This window comes from Brassica napus, chromosome C7 (genome assembly GCF_020379485.1).
Source record: "Brassica napus cultivar Da-Ae chromosome C7, Da-Ae, whole genome shotgun sequence".
Taxonomy (NCBI): domain Eukaryota; kingdom Viridiplantae; phylum Streptophyta; class Magnoliopsida; order Brassicales; family Brassicaceae; genus Brassica; species Brassica napus.
Window position 1 is genome coordinate 41,341,138 of NC_063450.1, and position 23,039 is coordinate 41,364,176.

General features: G+C 38.8%; 5 protein-coding genes and 1 pseudogene across 7 annotated transcripts; 4 read left to right on the forward strand and 2 right to left on the reverse strand.

Annotated features, from left to right (window-relative positions):
- The first annotated feature begins 211 nt into the window (after positions 1-211).
- On the forward strand, positions 212-2,921 carry LOC106348979 (glucose-1-phosphate adenylyltransferase small subunit, chloroplastic). Its single transcript, XM_013788832.3, has 9 exons — positions 212-601; positions 722-1,018; positions 1,270-1,539; positions 1,637-1,816; positions 1,894-1,997; positions 2,093-2,204; positions 2,278-2,376; positions 2,476-2,595; positions 2,688-2,921. Exons 1-9 carry the CDS (start codon positions 365-367, stop codon positions 2,802-2,804), a joined length of 1,536 nt encoding a protein of 511 aa, XP_013644286.1. The 5' UTR covers positions 212-364; the 3' UTR covers positions 2,805-2,921.
- On the reverse strand, positions 2,885-4,836 carry LOC111207402. Its single transcript, XM_022705399.2, has 4 exons — positions 4,581-4,836; positions 3,532-4,388; positions 3,368-3,440; positions 2,885-3,294 (listed from the first exon to the last, which is right to left on the reverse strand). Exons 1-4 carry the CDS (start codon positions 4,668-4,670, stop codon positions 3,133-3,135), a joined length of 1,182 nt encoding a protein of 393 aa, XP_022561120.1. The 5' UTR covers positions 4,671-4,836; the 3' UTR covers positions 2,885-3,132.
- A 2,547-nt stretch (positions 4,837-7,383) lies between these two features.
- BNAC07G26400D lies at positions 7,384-13,039 on the reverse strand. The gene is made up of 20 exons (XM_048762199.1): positions 12,345-13,039; positions 12,038-12,261; positions 11,878-11,955; positions 11,626-11,760; positions 11,413-11,534; positions 11,138-11,302; positions 10,851-10,956; positions 10,621-10,726; positions 10,391-10,501; positions 10,136-10,299; positions 9,931-10,048; positions 9,562-9,786; positions 9,302-9,492; positions 9,035-9,202; positions 8,849-8,954; positions 8,623-8,760; positions 8,382-8,540; positions 8,075-8,281; positions 7,715-7,981; positions 7,384-7,625 (listed from the first exon to the last, which is right to left on the reverse strand). The coding sequence occupies exons 1-20, from the start codon at positions 12,873-12,875 to the stop codon at positions 7,476-7,478; spliced, it is 3,471 nt and encodes a 1,156-aa protein (XP_048618156.1). The 5' UTR covers positions 12,876-13,039; the 3' UTR covers positions 7,384-7,475.
- Positions 13,040-13,445: 406 nt separating this feature from the next.
- Positions 13,446-16,855, forward strand: LOC106350792 (annotated as a pseudogene).
- Positions 16,856-17,077: 222 nt separating this feature from the next.
- Positions 17,078-19,159, forward strand: LOC106348982 (60S ribosomal protein L5-2). The gene is made up of 9 exons (XM_013788836.3): positions 17,078-17,226; positions 17,472-17,541; positions 17,619-17,710; positions 17,803-17,929; positions 18,020-18,099; positions 18,204-18,320; positions 18,425-18,559; positions 18,665-18,834; positions 18,933-19,159. The coding sequence occupies exons 1-9, from the start codon at positions 17,224-17,226 to the stop codon at positions 19,048-19,050; spliced, it is 912 nt and encodes a 303-aa protein (XP_013644290.1). The 5' UTR covers positions 17,078-17,223; the 3' UTR covers positions 19,051-19,159.
- Positions 19,160-20,510: 1,351 nt separating this feature from the next.
- On the forward strand, positions 20,511-22,951 carry BNAC07G26430D. 3 transcript variants are annotated; one of them, XM_022707068.2, is made up of 5 exons: positions 20,511-20,677; positions 20,770-21,141; positions 21,224-22,356; positions 22,445-22,547; positions 22,632-22,951. In XM_022707068.2, exons 2-4 carry the CDS (start codon positions 20,799-20,801, stop codon positions 22,517-22,519), a joined length of 1,551 nt encoding a protein of 516 aa, XP_022562789.1. In that variant the 5' UTR covers positions 20,511-20,677; positions 20,770-20,798; the 3' UTR covers positions 22,520-22,547; positions 22,632-22,951. The 3 variants fall into 3 exon arrangements, with proteins under 3 accessions (XP_022562789.1, XP_013644291.1, XP_013644292.1); XM_013788837.3 differs by having other exon boundaries at positions 20,512-20,677; positions 22,445-22,542; XM_013788838.3 differs by having other exon boundaries at positions 20,517-20,645; positions 22,445-22,542.
- The last annotated feature ends 88 nt before the right edge of the window (positions 22,952-23,039 follow it).

The window sequence follows — 23,039 nt, forward strand, 5'->3', positions numbered from 1 at the left end:
TCATGACCAGTAAAATTATGATTTACATGGAATATTCAAACCATTAAAATATATAATTGTTTATTGACTCGCCAGGAAAAGACGTAAAGAACATTAACGTAATTTCAAGTTAAGGAATTATAAGCCGAAAAGCTAAACAGTTCCCGAGACCCCATCCCAAACTAAAACAGAAAATAATATTTACTTAATTTTTTCACTTTTTCCCATAATACTAATAAACAAGACAAAGCAGCAGAGAGAGAGAGTGCGACTCTCACTCCAAATTCTGCTATTATAGCACTTCGATCCTGTAGCATTTCCAGATTTGATCTCAATTATTGATTTTCTCAGAAACTCATAGCCAAAGAGAGAGAGAGACACTACAATGGCGTCTATAGCTGCAACTGGAGTTCTAAAGGTACCACCCGCTGCTGCTTCGTGCGAGGCGGTTCCCACGAGGCCTCTTTCTTTCCGCTCCTCTGTATCTTTATCCGACGAATGGCGTCATCGCCGCGAATCCGTTGTTTCTCGCGGCCGAATGAGGAATCCGATGATCGTGTCCCCCAAGGCCGTCTCCGATTCTCAGAATTCGCAGACCTGTCTCGATCCTGATGCGAGCAGGGTGAGTTTTTCGTCTTCCTGATCTGATCGTTTCTTTAATAAGTAACCAAACGAACACTTGAATCTTTACAGCTAAACTAATGATTAATACGGAGTCGTTTCATCTGATCTTTATTGGCAGAGTGTGTTGGGGATCATCCTAGGAGGCGGCGCCGGAACTCGTCTCTACCCTCTCACCAAAAAGAGAGCCAAACCCGCCGTTCCCCTCGGCGCTAACTACAGGCTCATCGACATCCCCGTCAGCAACTGCCTCAACAGCAACATCAACAAGATCTACGTCCTCACCCAGTTCAACTCCGCCTCTCTTAACCGCCATCTCTCCCGTGCCTACGCCACTAACATGGGAGGTTACAAGAACGAAGGCTTCGTCGAAGTCCTCGCCGCTCAACAGAGTCCTGAGAACCCCAACTGGTTCCAGGTATAATCAAATCCATGTTCTTGTGCCCAGGGCCGGCCTGGGCCAAGCCTCGTGAAATATTCGCCTTGCCTCAGGTCCCCAAAATTAAAATGCAAATAGACTTTTACATTTGTAAAACAAGTTTTAGACTCCCCAGACTACTTAAATTTTTACTAAATGGTTTAAGGCCCCAAAATCTCAAGGCCGGTTGTGCCTTGTGGAAGTTTTTTGAATGTGTTTATTTATTAACATGTGGTGGGTTTGTTGTGTAGGGGACGGCTGATGCGGTGAGGCAGTACTTGTGGTTGTTCGAGGAGCATAATGTTCTTGAGTATCTGATTCTTGCTGGGGATCATTTATATCGAATGGACTATGAGAAGTTCATTCAAGCGCATAGGGAGACTGATGCTGACATCACGGTGGCTGCGTTACCCATGGACGAGGAGCGAGCCACTGCTTTTGGGTTGATGAAGATTGATGAGGAAGGACGCATTGTTGAATTTGCCGAAAAGCCAAAGGGGGAGCAGCTTAAGGCCATGAAGGTTTATAATGAAAACAAAAATGTTACGCTAATTTTCCTGTTTCCATCTTGAAACCACCTTGTAGATAAAACCTTTCGATTTCATTGGCTTTTACTAGGTTGATACAACGATTCTGGGTCTTGATGATAAGAGAGCCAAGGAGATGCCTTACATTGCAAGTATGGGTATTTATGTTGTTAGCAAAGATGTAATGCTTGAGCTACTACGGAACAAGTTCCCTGGAGCTAATGACTTTGGAAGCGAAGTCATTCCTGGTGCCACTTCCCTTGGACTAAGGGTATGTGCTTTGTCCACTACTTGTTAGCTTTGAGTTCATGTGTATAACATTTAGTTTGTATTCTGATTGTTTTGCAGGTGCAAGCTTACCTATATGATGGCTATTGGGAAGACATCGGTACTATAGAAGCATTCTACAACGCAAATCTCGGAATCACCAAAAAACCGGTTCCTGATTTTAGGTACATCAACCACATTACCATTTGGATTATTCATACTCTCTATTGTATGTATCTTGGATGATTGATATCTTAGCTTCTCTGAACTCTTGATGCAGTTTCTATGATCGTTCTGCTCCGATCTACACACAGCCACGTTACCTACCACCGTCTAAGATGCTCGATGCTGATGTCACAGATAGTGTCATTGGAGAGGGCTGCGTTATCAAGGTAAAATCAAATATAGCTCCTCTTCGATATTCTTTACAACATCACGCCAAAATCTTTTAAACTTTGGATGTAGAACTGCAAAATACATCACTCTGTGGTTGGACTCCGTTCCTGCATATCAGAAGGTGCTATCATTGAAGATTCGTTACTAATGGGAGCTGACTACTACGAGGTAAATGCAGCTGCAGGCCCATCTGTATTGCAAGCCACTTGATAAACTATTGTATAACATCAGCCTTTTTGATCATGGTGGTTATTGTATTTTGCCTAGACTGCTTCGGAGAAGAGCCTCCTAGCGGCGAAAGGGAGTGTACCCATAGGTATCGGGAAAAACTCGCACATCAAAAGAGCCATCATTGACAAAAACGCACGTATCGGTGACAACGTCAAGGTTAGGAACACACTTTCCAAGTTCATATACACGTATCTTTGTTCACACCTGCCCTGGTCTTTAAAAGGTTTTGGTCTGAACTTGGTGCACAGATCATAAACAGTGACAATGTGCAAGAGGCAGCGAGAGAGACCGAAGGATATTTCATAAAGAGTGGTATTGTTACCGTTATCAAGGACGCCTTAATCCCAACCGGCACTCTCATCTAAACACATACATATGCTCCCTTTTTTTCATTTCTTCTATAAACAGGCAAAGACAGACTTTCGTGATGTAAACGCCTGTGAAATAACTTAATTTAAAATAAGTTCTCTAAGTTAAACTTTCTTCAGCATCTAGCATACAAGCAGTTATACAAAAAAAAGGTTGATCTTCGTCTATCCGAAAAGAGTGGCATTCAAGAACACAGGACTATAAGTCGAAGTCAATACTATTTTGTACATACAGCAAACTCTTCGCTAAGCCTGACTTTATCTCTTATATGAGACACTGATAGTTAGATATATTGATACCAATGCCAGGATCAATGCGTTTTGTCTAGTTTGTCTTTTTCGCTGATCTTACGCCCATCCTGTTTCTCCATTTGTCCTTGAGATCAGCAGGAGTACGTGTTTCGTGGAACACATCCTGTCCCATTTCCAGAATTTTCCTCCATGGCATGTTCTTCTTTGCTTCTGCTGAAAACTTCTCCACTCCCACCTGAGAGAGCCAAGCCAACACATATCAACAACCATTCAAGAAAAGGTATCACTGCTAGTGTTTATTATAATACCTTGAGCATTTCTTCTTCTTCGGGTGTCCAAAATAGCCTCTTTCTCTGATCCGTCTTGAAAGATGACATGTCCCTGAAATTCCATGAGGTAACTCTCTTTATTTAATGTGGATATGAGATGAGATACTCTTCATGTTCACGTAAATGAAGAAAAAAGGAACAACCTCACTGCCTTTGACTCGGCCACTTTGGTGATCAAGCTATGTTTTCTCTGTTGATTCTTCATCGCCCCTGACGTGGAGGTTACTACTTGAGCCGATGAAGTTATCTGCTCAGTTACACCTTCTCCATGTCGTTCGTTTGTTGATTCATCCGATGAGATTTCACTATAAGTTAACTGCCGTCTTCTTCTTCTTGGCTTCTCATTCTGTTGGCTCTGGTCTTGCTCTTCCCCTGAAACATCTCCCTTTCCCCCTGTACCACCTGTAGTTTGATCTTTTGTTGTTTCTTCATCATCCTTGTCTTCCTCAACATCTTGAAACTTTTCTGTATCCTCTTGGTGTTGATAACCCCTTTCTTCAGTTAAGGGCATCTCCTCTTCTCTTGATCGATCAGAATCTTTCTCCACTTGCAACTGTTCCTTTTCAGATGAACAGACATCCTTCTCTCCTCCTAACTCTTGATCCCTCACAGCTGAATGATCTTTGCTTTCCGCCCCAACGGTCTTCTCCCTCACTGATTTGTCTTTCATCATTAGAACTCTGAACCAGCAATAAGGGCAGTAGGTCTTTGCAAGATCCTCACCACTACCCAAATCAGGATTCAAACACTCCCCATGAAACCAAAGAATACAGCCAGTCCCAGAACAACGAGATACCCCCTCGTCTGAAATGTCACATACAATACAAGCTTCCAAGTTCGATCCTCCTCCTCCTCCTCCTCCTCTAGTGGTCTCACTTGTCCCAGGACAATGACGCTTCTTGGATGGCACATCTCTTTCATCAAAAGGAACTCTTTCAGCATCACCACTAACACAGTGTTTGGTGCTCACTCCAGAGGCAACTCTTTCATTAGCTTCACCCTGTAAGAGGAAACGATGCACAATACATCAAATTAACTTTCACATAGAAGATTCTGGATTCAATCTCTACAACCACTCAAATACAACAAATTCACGAAACAAGGAAGAGTTGCGATTACAACGAAACTACCAAGCTTTTGATTATAACCTCCAATTGCGATTCGGAAGGAGGGAAGGGAGAATTAGGGTTACCGGAAGAGGAGCGGGGGATGGATAGGGATCGAGAGAGTTGCGGGAAGCTCTATGCGGCCGAGACCTAACGGCAAACGACTTGGATCTCATCTTGATTTTCTTCTTCTTCTGCTTCTACAGTTTTCTCATCAGTCTTTTGCTTCCTCTTCGCCTGAGAAGTTTGAAATCGTCAAGTGAAAGAGTGTATCCTCTCTTCGATTTGAAGACTACAAGTGTGGTGCGGGAGAATGGTTTTTCTGACTCCGTGCCGAGACTTTTGGGGTTTTAACTACAGTTCAGCAAAACTTTGGGGTTTTAACTATAAATAATATTAACTTTTTCTTACGTTTAAATTATGCGATAACACAGTGTCAAATGGAGATTTGGGCCTTTTCGTTTGTTTATTCGGGTGAAGATGCAAATCGATGTTCGTTTTGTGCATTATAATGTTACATCCAGATAGATCATCCAGCTGAATTTTTAAAAACTCATTTCAAATTGTCACCCAAATGAAGGTGAGTCTTGATGGTGATTCTGGATGCACATGCATCTAGTTCAGTCCAAAATGATTAATGACAAAAATGACTTTTTAAAGTCAAAATATTATTTTCAAACCGTAAATTCTATTTTCTTGCATCTACATTTTTCCGCTATAACCAAAAATACATTTTCTCGCAAAAACTGAAAAACACACATTCCCTCTAAAACCGCAAGATGCGTTTTTCCGCAAAAAAAAATGTAAAACGCACATTTCCATAAAAACATATTTTTCGGTCAAACCAGTAAAATCACACTTTTCGATCAAAACCGAAAAAACACATTTTCCCGTCAAAATCGAAAAAACGTATTTTCCCGCCAAACAAAAAAAAAACGCATTTTCCCGCCAAAACCCAAAAAATGCACATTCCCGCCAAAACTCCAAAAGGCATTTTCTCGCCAAAACCGGAAAAATGCAATTTTCCCGCCAAAACCAGAAAAACGCAATTTCCCGCCAAAACCGGAAACACAATTTTCCCGCCAAAACCGGAAAACAGAATTTCCCACCAAAACCGGAAAACAGAATTTTTCTGCCAAAACTGGAAAACGCAATTTTCCCGCCAAAACCGGAAAACACAATTTTCCCGCCAAAACCGGAAAACAGAATTTTCCCGCCAAAACTTAAAACACACAATTTTCCCGCCAAAACCGGAAAACATATATTTTCCGCCAAAACCGGAAAAACACATTTTCCCGCCAAAACCGGACCGCCAAAACCAGAAAAACACAATTTTCCCGCAAAAACTGGAAAACACAATTTTCCCGCAAAAACTGGAAAACACAATTTTCCCGCAAAAACTGGAAAACACAATTTTCCCGCCAAAACCGGAAAACACAATATCCTGCCAAAACCGAAAAACAGAATTTTCCCGCCGAAACCGGAAAAATGCATTTTCCCGCCAAAACCCGAAAAACGCAATTTTCCCGCCAAAACCGGAAAACACAATTTTCCCGCCAAAACCGGAAAACAGAATTTTCCCGTCAAAACCGAAAAACGCATTTTCCCGCCAAAACCAGAAAAACGCATTTTCCCACCAAAACTGGAAAACACAATTTTCCCACCAAAATCGCGAAAAAGCTTTTCCCGCCAAAATCACGAGAAAAAAACTTTCCCGTAAAAATCGTGAAAAAAAACTTTTCTCGTCGAAACACTTTTCCCGCCAAAACCGCAAAAATACACTTTTCCTATCCAAACCGCAAAAACGTATTTTTCCGCCAAACCCATAAAAACGTATTTTCCGCCAAACTCATAAAAACGTATTTTCCGCCAAAACCACGAAAATACACTTTTTCGCCAAAAACACATTTTTCCTCAAAAATCGCAAAAATATTTTCCGCCAAAACGGTAAAAATGTTATTTTTCCGCCGAAACGTAAAAAATTATATTTTAGTCATTTTATTAACAAGTCCACCTGGATGTAGATAGAAGTTAAAAAATGAAAAGTAAACGAACATAGTTGCATTCAAATGATTCATTTGGATGCATGGACGAAATGAAGAAACGAACAACACCCAGATGGAACGTCTAGATAAGACATCTAGATGGACCATCTGGATGCATCTTCCAAATGTACAAACGAACGGGCCTTGGTAAAAAAAATATATATATTTTTTTTGGCTATTCAGATCAAAAACAAGTTTCGCACAACTTGGCCAGATTCCACCTTCTCTCGGGGATCTCACTAGTTTGTCTTACATCAAGCTTTCCCAGAACCAGAGCTCCACGGTCTGATACCTCATACCGGCAAAACGAGCACAGTTTCAGGCTCAATCTGCTTTGCCTTTTGAAGGTAATCTAGGACTCTGTGGTCTTCCACTAAGTGAACGTTGTGGAGAGCAATTACAAGAGCCAGAACCAGAGGAAGGAAGAGTACTGAGCTGGACTGCAGCTGCCATAGTCTTCGTACCTGGACTCATCCTTGGGTTGACAACTGGGTACATCGTGGCTACACAAAAGCCTCACTGGTTCATGAGATATCTAGCGTGATAAAGCTCGGAAGCAGAGGATCCTGTTAGGTCACTTCAATAGCAAGGTATGTTGCACAACACAACAATTCTTTTTCCAGACACTATGTAACCGATTCATTTTTCTCCCCTTTGATTGAGAAGCTACAGCAAAAGATACCCTAAAGTGAGGAGCAATGACTAAGAAGTTGAGATCTTTCCTCTCCCAATACGCTTGGTTATGTACGGTACAAGAAATACTTTCTTCTTGTAGGCTTATATGCATGCAGCTTCTTTATTGAAAAAGAAAATGAATAATAGAATCGTTATTGACCATTTAAGATTTGTTGAATAGATTTTTTAATATATATGTACGATATTATCAAAACAAATGAATGGAAAAAGAATGAGATTCTGTGTATATTGGACAATGGACTAGACATAGAAGTAAGAAGAGTGATTGGTCGTGTCTCTAGAGAGAATGGAACGTGCCTCAATCACCGAACGAGGAGCCTCCATATCTTTCTCCTGTAGCGAGTTCCCTTGCAGCCTCTGCATCTCTGATGCGAACGTGTCTTCCACTATCTGCACACATTTTATCACAACTCAATCTCAACACCTAAAAAGATTTGTCTATGATACAATGTAGTAACTTAAAAGTTTTCGTTTATTACCCCAAGAGCATAGTAAGAGCCTTTGTAGCCTACTTCATTCTCCTTTCTTCCCTCAAGAAACTTTAACACCACCTGTGCCATTCTATCCCAGAAGAGACGGCATGAAGCCACGAATATCTGACTTGTGAAGACATCGTGCATGTTTGAGATTGAATCTGTGATCTGTGAGCATAGCATCTTCATACGTTCACGGACTTCGGCTTCTCTCTCGTTTTCTCTTATCTCCTCTAAGATCCTCTTCAGCCTTGTGCTTTTGTTTGATTGCGTCTGAAACATCGAACCACGCACGCACACAAAGATTGTTAAAAACAAGCTTAAATTCCAATAAAGGCAGATCATGCGAGACTTTAAACAACTTACGTTGCTGACAAGTTTATCAACCGCGGCTTGCGTGTAGTTTCTGTATTTTGTCCTGAGCAAGACTGTGATGACATTCATCTGCTCCCCAAAGAGCGACTTCTTATCCTCAACGACAGGAAGACACGAAGCCCATTGTCTCAAAATATCCTCAACTCTCTGATGTAGAACATCAAGAATTCTCTTTATGGTGTTGACAAAAGTTCCCAGCTGCATTCAACGAGAGGTAGAGTGGCACAGTGATGTTCAGTTCAATTCCTTAGAAAGGTAACAAAATTTATAACAAACATGCTCAACGGGTGGCTCTTACTTGAGTTGGAACAGAGTAGAGAGCTGATGATTGCCTTCTTGTCAGCTTCTGGACATGCATATTTAGCCTCTTTGGAATGCTGTCTTTCAAAGGAGTCAATATATCACTGTATTGTTTCTCAAGAGATTTAACAATGGCTCTCTCTACGATTGAGGCAGTCTAAAAGTACATGAAAAAAAAGTGAAGTCAAGTTAGTCTTTGTAAATTCAGTAAGCTGCAAACTTGTAACTTTATAGCTCACGTTTTCCAAAATCAATGTGTATTGTGGCCATCTACTAATCACCACTTCATACTCCATAAGAGAATCTTTTATCCTCTCATACATGTCCTCAGCAAACGGTGATGTTGAGTGATTTGTTATTACACCAGACCAAGGAACCTGCCAAGACAAGCCATTGTATCTTATTACAGTCAAATGATAGGCTTTATTATTTTAAGGAACAACCCAACATGATCAGAGATAGTACCTTTTCTGCTTTGCACCGGTCAAGTACCCTGAGTTCCATATCATGTATCCAAACCATTATGTAGTTATGGAATAATCCCCTAGAGTCTATACCACCCTGTACTGGACTGAGTAAAGTAAAATAAATAGTTAGCGAGAATGAATGAGTTTGGTGCCATCATTTGATCCCAAGAAGCTAATTTCAAACCTGATGCCCCATGAATTGAGGCTCCTTTCGAAATCGGAAACTGCTATCAGAAGCTCATTGACATGAGGCTGTGGACAAGATGGTGGTACTGCTGACAGAAATGCTCTGAGCCGGTTACATAGCAGCGTACTGTATACGGCAGCGGCTATATTTGATAGGTCGATTGAGCTTGAATGATATAACAAGGTATATGATAAAATAAGACCAAATCAATATCAAGACTCGGAGATAATCTCAAGATGAAAACAAGATGACATGATCATTTACCTTGGGAGTACATGCTCATTGGTAATCTTTATGTCAGTCTCTATTTCGTTGCTTATGTTTAGACAGAGATTCTTCATTTTATGGTAGGCTGTAGAAATTGTGACCGAGTCCAAAAGAAAACCTTCAGAGTTGGAGGAAACATACTCATCGGTCTCAGCCATGTGGTTCCTGCACCTCTTCTTTGCTGCTGTCTGCAATAGGTTTTTCATTAGATCAAGAATATCGTGAACATCGTAGTCTTAAGGTCCGTATGAGCTTACCTTAAGGTAATTCTTCAAAATTTCTTGTCCTTCAGGAGACAATATATCATGAAGGAGGCAGAAAATCTGAACAGCTGGAGCAAGTGCTGTTGAAGCTGATTCTTGCTCCGGACCAGATATGTGTGCCAACCCTGAAGGGCAGCTTTCATCTAATGACTTGTAGTTCTCAAAAACATTTGCCAAGAGTTTTTCTATCTCTATTTCACAATCCATTAAGATACTTTTCTGCAAGAACAGAAAAGTCGTCAATAACTAGTAGTCACGAAGATAATTAAACAAGCAGATTTAAAACTAAAACGTGATAGCTCGGATTTTTTCAAGAACTAGTAGCATCAGCCTTTTCAATTTGCAAAAGAAAACGGGAACTACCTCCTGCCTGGTCAAGCTCTTGTCACTTCGAGCGCTTAGGATGGGCACTAGTAACTCATGCACAAGTTGTAAGCATGTTTTAGTAGGAGTTGCCACATTCATTACATGTGAGAGATATCTGCAATGTATGGTGAAGTATATTTGAGTTAGTAGATTTTGAGCTAAATAGATACAAGACAGTATAGCCAAATAAATTTATGATTACCTTAACTTTGTATATGAATCGGAAACTCCATAGTATTCTGCGAATTCACTCAGCAACCATTTCCAAGACCCATTTAGTCTTAAGTTTTGAGCATGAAATTTTTGGGCACGTGTGGCAGCTTCTAGTAACAAATCGTATGCTAGTGTCTCAACAACAGGAGCACTCTATAACAGAAAAAATGCAAAATATTAGTGAGGGCATTATCTCACAGAACAAAACATAGATAATCTGAGATTTTTTGGAGAAAGGCCATACCTTTATGTGACAGTCTTCATGGGATGAGCTCGTGCTACCAAGGAAGAGCTGGATCTTGCCCACACAGTCTTGTTCACCATGGTATATTGGCCACCATCTTACATTTTCATTCTGAACAAATGTAGAGTTTTCTTCAGTATATCTAAATATTTGAAAATACTATAACATATTCTCAAAGCAAAATGGAAGATATTTAACGCAGGGAGGAAGACCCCTAAAGGCATATTTACCGGATTATCAGTTAAGGATGCCATTGGAATTGTTACTTTTCCTTGAACTGATTTTTTCTTATCATGAACTTCTATCAGAAGAGCGTCGCCTTCAGGCTCGGGAAAGCTGAAGGAGGAGTTGTGAGTAAATCATTCACACGGAAAACTATGAAACTAAATTCTGTAGCTTTCATTTATTCAAACAGCTTGCAAAGTTACAAGTGATTTCAAGAAGAAAGAGAATAGCTTACAAGACATGGTAACTTCCAGTTCCTGATTGCAAACAAACGGAAGATCCTTGTTGGACTTGATCTCCTTCTGCTGTGCTCTTCATCTGAAGGTAGCAGGAGAATTGTTCTGCAGAATCAAAAAGATTAAGTCATTTCATCACATATCAATAGAGGTATCATCTTCCATTTAGTAAAAAGTTTGGCCAATATCAGACGCAGATCAATCGGCCGAGACAAGTTAAGTTAACAACCAAATATCATTCAAATGGTTTGATAAATGTTTAGTTTTTCATGTAAGAAAAGGAAACCTTCTGAAACTGCTGAAAGGGTAGCCGTCTTGATAGAACTCATCCCAGTCTTCACAAGTGATGAAACTTGCCGGCAATACTCTGCCCCCATTGGGGTGCTCATTAAACTTCGCAGAGAATCTATGCCTCTAAGTTTTCGTTGTGGTATCAATCGAAGTCTCTTTACTATAAACAAAATTGAAGAGGTATAATCAATATCTGATTCATGTCAGGCATATACAAACTTATTTTTGTATTCAAGTTTTAGCTCATCAGAAGAAGAAGAAGAGTGTTACCTTCCACCCTCAACTTTCTGACCACATTCTTAGACTTCAAAGGTGTCTTTTGCTCTACTTTCACATTTTTGCTTTCTTCCGTCGACCGAACACCCCGAGGTTGCAAAAGAAACTTATGCAACCTATAACAACACATACAATAGAGTGATTAAATAATTCAATATACAACAAATAAGTCATGTCTTGAAAACAATAAAGAAACACATGTCCTACCCAAATGCACCACGAAGAAGACGACATTCTTCACGCAGAAATTCAGGTGCCTCAGAAGAACCCCTTGACCACGCATACAAGCACAGTCTTACGCAAGCATCATATGCTAGAAGACTTTGCCAAGCATACTGACCACTGCCATTGATAACAAACATTATGTAAGCTAAGCAGCCACAATAAAGCCAAACAATTCCTCATTTCAAACCTCTTTCATTCCAAGTTGTGAAGAAAAAAAAAAACAAAGTAGTTAACCTGATACTATGGCAATTTAATTCATCAGAGCTGATGTCCTCGATTTGCTCAGCTTCCTCAGTTTGAGTCACCCTCACACTGCACCAAACCATGATTACATTTACTAACACAACACATCAAGACTTCTCCGCAGAACAAAAATAGAAAGCTCGATGCATACCTTTCACTAAATTCTGGATACAAATGAGAAACAGTATCACCAGCTATGCATCCAATGTTCACTTGTTGATGATGACTCTCAACACCTGCTTCTCTGCAAATCTCATCTTCAATCTGCTCAATTTCTTTCTCCAACTCCACGATGTTATCATCTTCTCCAATATCCATTATAGGCGGTGCACTTGGGGTCCCGATATCTTCATTACTGTCCCAATACACCGAACCCTAATTCAACATTTTGTTCCCAAATTTAGCAATACATCTGTAAAATTACTCAATTCAAAACTTCAGCGAGGTCAAATGCGTACCTTGGAGCTCAGAGTATGCGGCCTCTCATCGCGGAGATAGCTACCCGGAGTCGAATTCGCCATGGCGAATCTCCGTAGTCTCGATTCGCCGTCAGTGACTCTTCTGTTCGCAATCGGAACTTCTATTCTCAGATTCTTATCATTCAACACCCCTCTGTTCAATTTCGAGCTGGGCTTTGTTGGCCCAAACACTTCTTCTTCGTCGTAATAACGCCTCACAACCTCGTCATCATCGAGATCGTAATCGGAGAGCAATTCGTTTACTCCTCCTCTTTCTAGGGCGTCAGAACCCGATGAAATACTCATGTCATCCTCGTCGTCGTCATCATCAGCACGAAGAGAAGTGGGGGTTACGAGCTTAGGGGAGCTCAGCTTCAAGGGAGACAAGGTGTGAGGAGAGATGAAGGAGAGAGGAGATCGCGGGAAGGTGGTGGTGGATGGAGAGAGATTCTCGGAGAGAGGAGATCTGGCGCGGGGAGTTTGGAGCTGGGGTTCGGGATTGGATGGTGGTTTTCTGATGCAGGTCGCCATGAGCAGCTCAGGGAGAGAGAGAGAGAGAGATCGGGAATGTTCGAGGTGAGTGAGAGTGGAGAAAGAGGAAAGATGAAGGGGATTAGGGAAGGAGCGGCTGTTTCGATTAAAGAAATAATGGCAACGGCTAGTTTTGACCTCTCCTTTTCGTGTAGTTGAAGGAGACGAGTGGGGAGAGCTGCCAATTAATTTATTTATTTATTCATTGTTGTTTGTCATTCTCTTAGGACTTGAGCTTAACTCAAATCTTACAAAACAATATTGCAAATTTAATAAACAGCAATTTTGATAGAGAAAAAGACAAAAATAGCACTAAATCAAGTTTATGTTCCCAAACTAGCACTCAAGGTCAAAAGTCACAAAAATAGAACTTAATGTTTTATCAAAAGTCACAAAATTAGGGTTTAGAGTTAAAGGGTGGGGTTTAGGATTTAGGGTTTAGGGTTTAGAGTTTAGAGTTTAGGGTTTAGGGTTTAGATTTTAGGGTTTAGGGTTTAGGGTTTAGATTTTAGGGTTTAGAGTTTAGGGTTTAGAGTTTAGAGTTTTGGGTTTTGGGTTTAGAGTTGAGAAATGAGGTTTTGGGGATAAGATTTCAAATTTTGAAAAATAAAAAAATTAAAATTTTCAAAGGATAAACTTAGAAATATGCTATTTTGGTCATTTTAGTTTTTGAGTGCTATTTTTGTGATATAAACTTAGAAAGATGCTATTTTGAAGATTTGCCCATTTTGATACTCTTGTAAATCATTTTGATCCGAGTTTTGAAATTACTGTTTTTTAGAATTAAATTAATTCTTTTATATCAATTTTTATATAAAACTGTGTATAGTATTAAGCACATTTGTCCGGAATCAAATCATACCAAATAAAAAAAGAGAAACCAAACTAAATAGAATTTCATTAGTAACCAAACATATCCTATTTTTGGAACAAAAAACCAGAACCAAATTACACCAAAAGTGGACTTTTGATCAAAAACTATAAATATTACTATACAAATAAAAGTATAAAAAAATAATTAATGCATTAACTGTTTTTATAATTTTTTTATATACGTATATCTTATATCGAAAAATAAAAATATTCTAGCGATGATTTATAATAGAAATATTATATTTGCTTTAGCAATTACTTTTTTAAATATACTATATAGATTATAAATACATGATTAATGAAAAAAATGATGAATCATTATATAAACATTCCGTAATTGCAAGAATATGTGTAATGTTACAAGGATTGTTTGAGAACTGATATTAATTGTTCTAGGATTGCCTCTTTTAGATTTGGTTGAAATAAAAAAATATCATTAACCAATCAAATTATAACATTTTTTCTTAAATTTCACATATTGTTGACACTTAAGAAAATTGATATATAGTAGGATTTCTACAAAAAAAATTTTTTTTTGAAAAAGTACAAAATTTAGTTAATTGATTAAAATTTAATATTTTAAAGTGTAAAGCATTTATGCATAAAACACATGTCACCAAAACATTTCATGAGTATCTTGATATTTCTCATTTGAAATACTTTTCCTTTTTTATCCGAAATTATTATATTTTTTGTTAATTTATAGGATATCTATTAGATATGTTGCATTGTATTTTTTAATATATATTGCATTGTTGCTCTTAGTGTCATATATATATTATGTATATACACATTTCAAGGAAATAATCTTTTAGAGGGAAAAAGATTGACCGTGGAGTTAAATTTGCATTATAGTGTGGTTACTGAGATTCTGACGGCAAAAATCAGGTGTTTTGTCTTCTTCTTTTACAGTTCATCTTTTTCCGATGGAGTTTGTTGTTCTTTTTGGCTTTTATGATTGCTACATGTTATGAACTAGGAACGAATTGCGTCAAGTTTTCATCTGATTTAGTTAATACTTTGTTTCTCCCACTGATCAGTCTTTTCATTCTTTTTTCCTGGTGGAGTTTGATGTAATGGACACAGTAAAGTGAATCATTTGTTTTGGCCCCTAAAATTTTTAGAGTTCATATATATAATATATAGGCTTTTAAATTATGAAAAAATTAAAGTTCTTACGAAATGTTTATAATTCCTCCCCTAAATCTCAGATCCGACTTTGCCCGGTTTCTCATGTTTTCATCTGTTTCAGTTAATACTTTTGATGATGACAATATAACAATTTTGATAACGAGTCCATACTTACTTGGCATCTATATTAATTAGGTTGCGTATCGTTCTTGATTCAAAATCCGTATTCTGATGTTTGTTTGTTTTTGTTTTAGTTGGTAAAGAGAGATAAATGGTGGTCATAAAGAGTTTGACAGGATCTCAAGAAGATAGGATAAGCCAATTACCGGATGCTTTGATATGTGACATACTTTGTCATATTCAACTAAGGATGCTGTCAAAACAAGTGTTCTGTCCAAGAGATGGAAAAATATTTGGCAACAGGTTCCTGGATTGGACTTAAACTCCGAAGAATTCGAGAATCTCAGTGGGTTTTTTAGTTTGGCTAACAGTTTTTTTGATCTCCAGAGGGGGTCATTGATACGCAAACTCAGTTTACATATCTCTGGATGGGGTCATGATGGTTATACCTCTTTTCCTAACCCATGGATTGATGACTCTCCGACCATGCGCAATATTCAGCATCTTGATATTCGTACTACTGCACTTTCAAGTATTACGGTGCTACCACTGAGCATCTATACTTGTAAGACACTTGTGCACTTACGACTCCGTTGGGTCACCTTAGTTAAAACTGAGTTTGTTTCCTTGCCTTGTCTTAAGATCCTCCACTTAGAACAAGTTATGTATCCCAATAAGGCCACTTTGGAGAAACTTATCTCAGGCTCTCTACTCTTGGAAGATTTAACGCTCATATCCTTATCATCGCCTAAAGATGATCAGAAGGTTTTACATGTGCGATCTCAGACACTAAAGAGAATCGCCATATATTTGTCGGCCTACGTTGAAATTGATGCTCCTCTTCTTCACTGTTTAAGAGCTAACGTTAACGTACATAAGAAGTTTATCATCAATTCGGGTTTCCCTGTCAAAACAGATATTTCTTTTTGCGGCAAATGCGATCATGATTTGATTCACGATATCTTCACTGATATATCGAGGGTCAGGGATCTAGTTATTAGCAGTAATACTTGGAAGGTACCCATGAGGGCATGATTAACCCAGGTATCTTAGCCGGGGTTCTTAATTCATGATTTGACATTTTTTGTTTCTTTTTTATACTTTTCTGCTAAGTGACGACTCTTATATCTCTTATTTAAGATACGGTTCTTAACCGAAGCTAAGAACCAGTTAAGAGTTTTGAAATGAAGCTAGTAAAGTACTTCCTGAAGAATTTAACAATCCTGAAGAATTCAACAATTCTGAAGAAAATTACCCAAAGAGTTTCTAATTATCGTATGATTAAGGCAAAGGATGCCATCCTTGGGGAACTCTCTGCAACGCCAAAATGCTCTATTGATTGTGAACTCCTTGTTCTTTAGTTGCAAGGGTTGAACATCGTGTTTGAGTTTATTTTGGGTGCTAAAATTACTGAACCTCGTGAGGGTTTAAGCCCGAAGAAAAACATTGCAGTTTTAAGTTTTTTTTAATAACAATTTTGAGTCGATGACAACAAAAAAATAACAATTTTGAGTCTTTCTTATGTTCTTTGGTGGTTGATATTAATGTAGTCATCAATTAATTGCGAATAAAGGTTTGGGTTCTTCTTCTTCTTTCATTGGCATTTGTTTTTATATAATGATTTCCACCAGACCTTAAAGTAAGCTCAGATAGGGTCTGATCGGTAACAGCTTTAACTTTAAATTTTAGTTGTAGATGAAGATTTATAGATTTTTTTGATGTGGTTTTAGATTTTATTCATGTAGAATTTCGGTTGTAGAATTTTAATTTCACTCTTAAAATATGAAAACATAATTAAATAATTATAGATTAATATAATATACATATATTAGACAAGATTTTAAAATAATAATCAGTCATATTATTTTATTGAAGAAATAAAATGTAATTCCAAAAAATTTCAATAGGTTATATAATTTCAAAAAAATATGTTAATAGTACACAATGGTTTTTCTTTATAAAATTATTATGTAAGCTCAAAACAGTGGTTTATTGCTTATAAAATGAAACTTAAATGATTATATAAACGTTTATTATGGAAATTCCAAAAGAATTGATGTGGATATTCACCGAGTAACAGTATCCTACCGTAATCGAATCGTGGCCGTCGATTTACATCACATGATACACTAGGGTTTTAGTATTTTTAATATCGATTTCTCTCTAATCATCTCTTCTTGCCAAGCCTCGTAACGATTGTTCGGCGGCCACTGATCATCCAGCCATGGTGAGTTCTTCTTCTTCTTCTTCTTCTCTCTGTTAACCATCATCCGAAACTTCGAGTTTTCGCTCCGTATTACGAGTGTCAGCTAGAATTGTACCAGTAAAATGTAGTTATTTCCACACAATGTTTGGTTTCGAGCTAGTTCATGGATGTTTTATCACATCTCTAGCTAATGTGTATACATGATCTGCGAGCCATCATTTGCTTTGATTGATCTTTATTTTTTTTCTACTGCGTTACTTTTTTAGGTGTTCGTGAAACCACAGAAGAAGCAGGCTTACTTCAAGAGATACCAAGTCAAGTTCAGGAGAAGGCGTGGTATGTTACCTAACTATCTTGTAATCCTTACTTGCGAAACAAGATTTGATTTATCTGATTTGTTATCTCTTTCTTAGATGGAAAGACTGATTACCGCGCAAGGATCCGTCTGATCAATCAGGACAAGAATAAGTATAACACTCCCAAGTATCGCTATGTTGTGAGATTTGTAAGTATCTTTTGAGTTCTCTGTCCATGTCAGTTCTGTTTCTTTCTGTTGTGTCTTAACTTAGGTTCTTGATCGTTTGCATGTGATAATAGACCAACAAGGACATCATTGCTCAAATAGTGTCTGCCACTATCACCGGTGACATTGTTCTTGCATCTGCCTATGCGCATGAGCTTCCTCGTTATGGCCTTAAAGCTGGTCTAACCAACTATGCTGCAGGTAAAGAAATTAACCCTTTCTAAGCTGCTTGATAATCGTCTCTCATTAATTTTATAATATGCTTATGGATCTCTTGTTACACTATTTCAGCTTATTGTACTGGTCTCCTTTTGGCTCGCCGTGTCCTTCAGATGCTTGAGATGGATGCTGAGTACGAGGGCAATGCTGAGGTACGACTTATATTAAGTGCATATATAGCTATTGTTTTGTGCTTACTTCTTCACCCCTGTTTGGATTAGAGTTAACTGATGAACCATTTTTTATATTTGTATAGGCCACTGGAGAAGACTACTCTGTTGAGCCGACTGACACCAGAAGGCCATTCCGTGCTCTTCTCGATGTTGGACTTGTTATGACCACAACCGGAAACCGTGTGTTTGGTGCCCTCAAGGTACTTATCTAAACCTTATATGTAAAGATTCAGCTTACCCTGTGAGGGGATTACACAAATCTGATATTGAATTAATGGGTGTGAGTTTATGTTATCTGTTCTAGGGTGCTTTGGATGGTGGACTTGACATCCCACACAGTGACAAGCGTTTCGCTGGGTTCAACAAGGAAGGGAAGAACCTCGATGCTGAAATTCACCGGAAATACATATATGGTGGTCACGTTGCTGATTACATGAAGGTATTTCTTCTTGTTCTTAACATCATTTCTTGTGAATCAGCTGATTTCTTCATTGTTTGTGAGATGTCCTTATCCATTTCCAAATGTATAAATTATTATGTGCAGCTGTTGATGGAGGATGAGCCAGAGAAGTACCAGAGTCATTTCAGCAACTACTTGAAGAAGGATCTTGCACCCGAAAACATGGAAGAGATGTACAAGAACGTACACGCAGCAATTAGGGCTGATCCATCAATCAAGAAGTCTGACAAAGAGGCTCCTAAGGAGCACAAGAGGTAAAAGAATCATCACAGATGGAATCTAGGGATTGTGTGGTGTTTTTTGCTGTATCAGAAAAGCCTGAAAATATGATTCTGGGTGATGATGATAACAGGTACAACCCGAAGAAACTGACTTATGATGAGAGGAAGGCTAGTCTGATCCAGCGAGTGAAGGCTTTGAACTCTGCTATTGGTGGGGATGACGGTGATGAGGACGAAGATGACGAGTAAACATGATGGCTTCATCAATAATCTCTTTACTATCATATTCTCTATGAATTTATGTAGTGACTGGAGGTTTGAACACCACTTGTTTTCAATCGAATTCAGTTAAAACCTAGGCGTTTTTTAGAACCGTGTCAGTGGGGTTGGTCTAAAACATTTCCAAGAAAGAGATTTGTTTCCATCGTATGAATAAACACTGTCGTTTGATGGCTTGATAGAGAAAATTAACGTGAAAAGCAACGATGAGGAACCAAGTAACAAACTGTAGAGCCAAATTTGGTGTACGAAAAGAGTTCACATTTACTGGTTAACTAAATAAATTTCTATCTACAAAGAGATTACATAAAAGGCTACTCTGTGTTGGGTCATTTACATCTTTAAGCACTTTATACTGGAGAACTACTATTAAACTTGTTTTTGTTTTTTTTCTCCTTAAAATGTCTTTTCTCACAGATAATGATTTTCTTTCTAGTTAATGTTAAAGTGAAAGAGTAATGATTCGTTAGTTTCTTGTGGTCAAGAGATGGACAAGCATTGTATGGTTAATTACTTGTGGTCAAGAGATAGACGAGCATTATATGGTCATGGCAGGTGAATGGGTCTGTCGAGACGAAGGAAACTGGGATTTTGTCGTAGATAAAACGCAGATGTCTCGCAAGTTTCTCGTGGTCAAGAGATGGACAAGCATTGTATGGTTAATTACTTGTGGTCAAGAGATAGACGAGCATTGTATGGTCATGGCAGGTGAATGGATCTGCCGAGACGAAGGAAACTGGGATTTTGTGGTAGACAAAACGCAGATGTCTCGCATGGTCTCGTTCCGTGATGGCATTACATTGAGCAAGTTGGAGCAAAACGTCAAGAAGGAGTTCTGTTACGGCGAGAAGGTGGAGAGTGTAGCCTTAAGATGATATCTTAACGGTGGTGATTCTTGAAGATTGAAGCAAATTGAGGGCGGTTTTTGTGCTTCATCTAGACGGAGAAAAAATGCAACGACGTTACATGTCCCGCAATGAGAGAAGGAAAGAATCGCTGATCTGAGATTAACTAGGTGGTGGAGAAGGTTTGATTCTTGAGTTGCGGTGGAAGCACATTAGGATTCTGAAGAAGAGAGAGATGAATTGGTGGGTTATGGTGGGGCTATATATTTTTTGGGTTAGTTGAGTCATTTGAATCTAATAAAATACTGGACATGAGAGAAGTATATCTAAGTGATATGGAAGAAGGAAAAATTACATGTAAGTATAAAAATTTCACAAAGTTTTGGCTTTCTTCAGAGCAAATATTGTTTGCTTGTGATTCTTCTTCTCACTATAATAATCATCAAAGAACAGTTAGTCAAGCAGCTATCTTCTTTAAAATAATTAAATAACTAATCTAGGAAAATACCTTGACAAAAAAAAAAAAAATTCTAGGAAAATAAAGTTTTTTTTTAACATGATTAAATGGAGCCGGTTGGTTCGAACCGGTCCAAAAGAACCGTCTGACCTCTGGGGGAAAATAGCGAACCAGAAGCTGCTCGGTTATGTAAAAGAAAAATACAGCTTAACTCAATTTTTCTCCTTTCAGTTTTCTCGCGGCCACGACGGCGAACTAAACCGGTACTCTTTCTTCTCCGATCTGAAACCCTATTGTAAGAGACTTTCGATGTCAATCTCTTTATACCTGGAATCGATTTAGGGTTTCTAAAAGTTTCAATTTTGCTTGGATTGGTGTTCTTCTCAGATCAAGTGAATCTCTACTAGTACCACACGATGGTGAACTTGTTCTTATCTGAGCCCAAGTGGGACGACGATGCTCACAACAGCATCAACACCGACGTGATTTTGCCTCAGTTGAATAAACTGAGCTCTCACATCCAATCACTGGTGACTCGCGGAGCTCGATCAGAAGCTAGGCTTTGGCTTTGCAGCGCCCTCTCAACCCTCTCTATATCCTCTAGAAGGAAAGTCAATCTTTTCATGAAGTTGCTGAGATCAAAACCAAGAAAGAAGCAGCTCGTCTCTCAGCTCCTCCAGTTAATGTTTGAAAAGAGGCCTAAGAAGCTTGGATCTTTGTTAGCTAAACGAAGTCATCTACTAGAGAGATTCTTCGAAGGTGTGAAGTCTTTGTTCATCTTTAAAGTTCAGTTTTTTTTTTATAATATGATATTGAGATTTTGCTTTATTTTTATTTGCAGGGAATCCAAAGCGTATACTAGAGTGGTTCTCTGAGTTTGCATTTGATGGCGGCTCTGATCACAAACGAGGCGCAAAGGCCTTGGCCCAGTTTGCATTTGCTAACCGAGATATCTGCTGGGAGGAGCTCGAGTGGCGAGGCAAACATGGGCAGTCTCCTGCTGTTGTTGCTACCAAGCCTCATTACCTTCTCGATCTCGACGTCCAACGAACCGTTGAGAATTTATTAGACAACGTTCCTGACTTCTGGTCGTCCAGCGAGTTTGCCGAGTCGCTCAAAGACGGGCAGATTCTGTTCCTCGACGCCAAATTCTTTCTAGATCTCTTTGCCCGTTTCATGTATGATGAAGACGTGAGCGATGTGTGGGATGCTGTGGAGGAGTTTGTGACGGAGGAGTCTTTCTCTTCTTTGACGCAGCATCTGCTTATCACTCTCGAGGAGCGTGACTTGTGTCGGTTTCTTGAGTTGCTTGGAAGCTGTTTCGATTCGAGAGTTGAATCATGGGGTGTTGGTGATTCTTCGTCTTCCTGGCTTGGGGTTTTTGTGTCGAGATATGGTGGTGATGCAGAGTCTATAGATGAGTTGCTGCTGTTGAATTCTGTTATAAATCAAGGTCGTCAGCTAGTGCGGCTTGTGCGTGAGGAGAATGTGGATGAGGAAGGAGAGGTGTTGAAAGAAACTATTGCAGATGTATGCAGGGGTTTGGAGAAGGGAAGTAGCTTTTGTCTGATTATGAGAGAGCTTTGGAAGATGAAACAGACAGAGGTGATCAGAGTACTGGGGATACTTTCTTGGACTGTTCAGTTTAGATTATCTGAGGAGTGTCAGAGTCCAGATTCGTGGGAGTCTCTGTTTAGAGAAAATGGGATTGAGTTCCGTAGGTCGAGTGACCACTCGTTGGTAAGTCATGAAGGATTCTCTGAAGAAAGCGAATCTGACTCTGATGGAAGAAGGCGTGTTTCTAAAAAGAGACACAAGAAGGGGAAGAAGAAGAATAGAGCTAAGAAAAAGAAGAGAGATATTGATGATGAGGATAAGGATGATGTTCTCATTGATGATGAGGTTTTAGGTTTGAATCAAATAAGTCGAAGTTGGTTGCTATCTACTGATGGGTTTTCTGCAACATGGACCAGTGTGAGTTTCCTGTTCTTTGTTTTTTCTCTTCTTCTTATGATAGATGTGTTCTCATCTGTGTTGTTTTAATCTGTTGTGTTTTTTTCAGGTGGATTTACCGGAACACGTTGCAAAGTATTGTTTGTCCACATGGATGAAGTGGTTTCTAGCTAGACAAAGATGATTCACAACTCAGATGACAAAATGGTAAGGTTACTGCTTGCAGCCTTAACTAGTGCGCTTTACTTTACGTGTACCCAACAAAAGAGATGTCAAAGATGTTTACTTGTATGCAGATCCTACAATAGGTCCAATAGTGCGACACTCTGATATGTCCGCTAAGAAGTCGCCACTCATTAGAGCTTGATTGAAAATGGTACGAATGAGAAGATATTAAAGAGTGTGAACGGCAATAGCAAATCCTCCCTTAGGTGGTCTAACACTATAAAATGTTGAAGCAAGGAAATAGCTCAAGAGGCAAAGACTATGAAATTGCATCATATGATATCTCAGTTAAAGACTATTGTAACTTGGCTTATTTATTTGGCCACCAATTATTTTGCGCACATGTTAATCTCGTGACTTCCTTTAAGGCAACGCAGTTCATTTAATTCTAGCTGCTGGATTAGATATAACTCCAATTTTGTGACTAATCATTTGAATAACCTAATAAAGTAACTCATAATCCGATGTTGCATTTTACA

Excerpts from the sequence above, each read along its gene's own strand:
- LOC106348982 (XM_013788836.3), top strand. Across the intron at positions 17,711-17,802 it reads ATCGCTATGTTGTGAGATTT|ACCAACAAGGACATCATTGC; the intron begins GTAAGTATCTTT and ends ATGTGATAATAG. Across the intron at positions 17,930-18,019 it reads TCTAACCAACTATGCTGCAG|CTTATTGTACTGGTCTCCTT; the intron begins GTAAAGAAATTA and ends ACACTATTTCAG.
- LOC111207402 (XM_022705399.2), bottom strand. The coding sequence starts at position 4,670 with ATGAGATCCAAGTCGTTTGCCGTTAGGTCTCGGCCGCATAGAGCTTCC. Across the intron at positions 4,389-4,580 it reads CATCCCCCGCTCCTCTTCCG|GGTGAAGCTAATGAAAGAGT; the intron begins GTAACCCTAATT and ends TTCCTCTTACAG. Across the intron at positions 3,295-3,367 it reads AAGAAGAAGAAATGCTCAAG|GTGGGAGTGGAGAAGTTTTC; the intron begins GTATTATAATAA and ends TGGCTCTCTCAG.
- LOC106348979 (XM_013788832.3), top strand. The coding sequence starts at position 365 with ATGGCGTCTATAGCTGCAACTGGAGTTCTAAAGGTACCACCCGCTGCT. Across the intron at positions 602-721 it reads TCGATCCTGATGCGAGCAGG|AGTGTGTTGGGGATCATCCT; the intron begins GTGAGTTTTTCG and ends CTTTATTGGCAG. Across the intron at positions 2,596-2,687 it reads GTATCGGTGACAACGTCAAG|ATCATAAACAGTGACAATGT; the intron begins GTTAGGAACACA and ends CTTGGTGCACAG.
- BNAC07G26400D (XM_048762199.1), bottom strand. The coding sequence starts at position 12,875 with ATGGCGACCTGCATCAGAAAACCACCATCCAATCCCGAACCCCAGCTC. Across the intron at positions 12,262-12,344 it reads CGCATACTCTGAGCTCCAAG|GGTTCGGTGTATTGGGACAG; the intron begins GTACGCATTTGA and ends ATGTTGAATTAG. Across the intron at positions 10,300-10,390 it reads ATGAAGACTGTCACATAAAG|AGTGCTCCTGTTGTTGAGAC; the intron begins GTATGGCCTTTC and ends TTTCTGTTATAG.
- BNAC07G26430D (XM_022707068.2), top strand. The coding sequence starts at position 20,799 with ATGGTGAACTTGTTCTTATCTGAGCCCAAGTGGGACGACGATGCTCAC. Across the intron at positions 21,142-21,223 it reads ACTAGAGAGATTCTTCGAAG|GGAATCCAAAGCGTATACTA; the intron begins GTGTGAAGTCTT and ends TTTTATTTGCAG. Across the intron at positions 22,357-22,444 it reads TTTCTGCAACATGGACCAGT|GTGGATTTACCGGAACACGT; the intron begins GTGAGTTTCCTG and ends TGTTTTTTTCAG.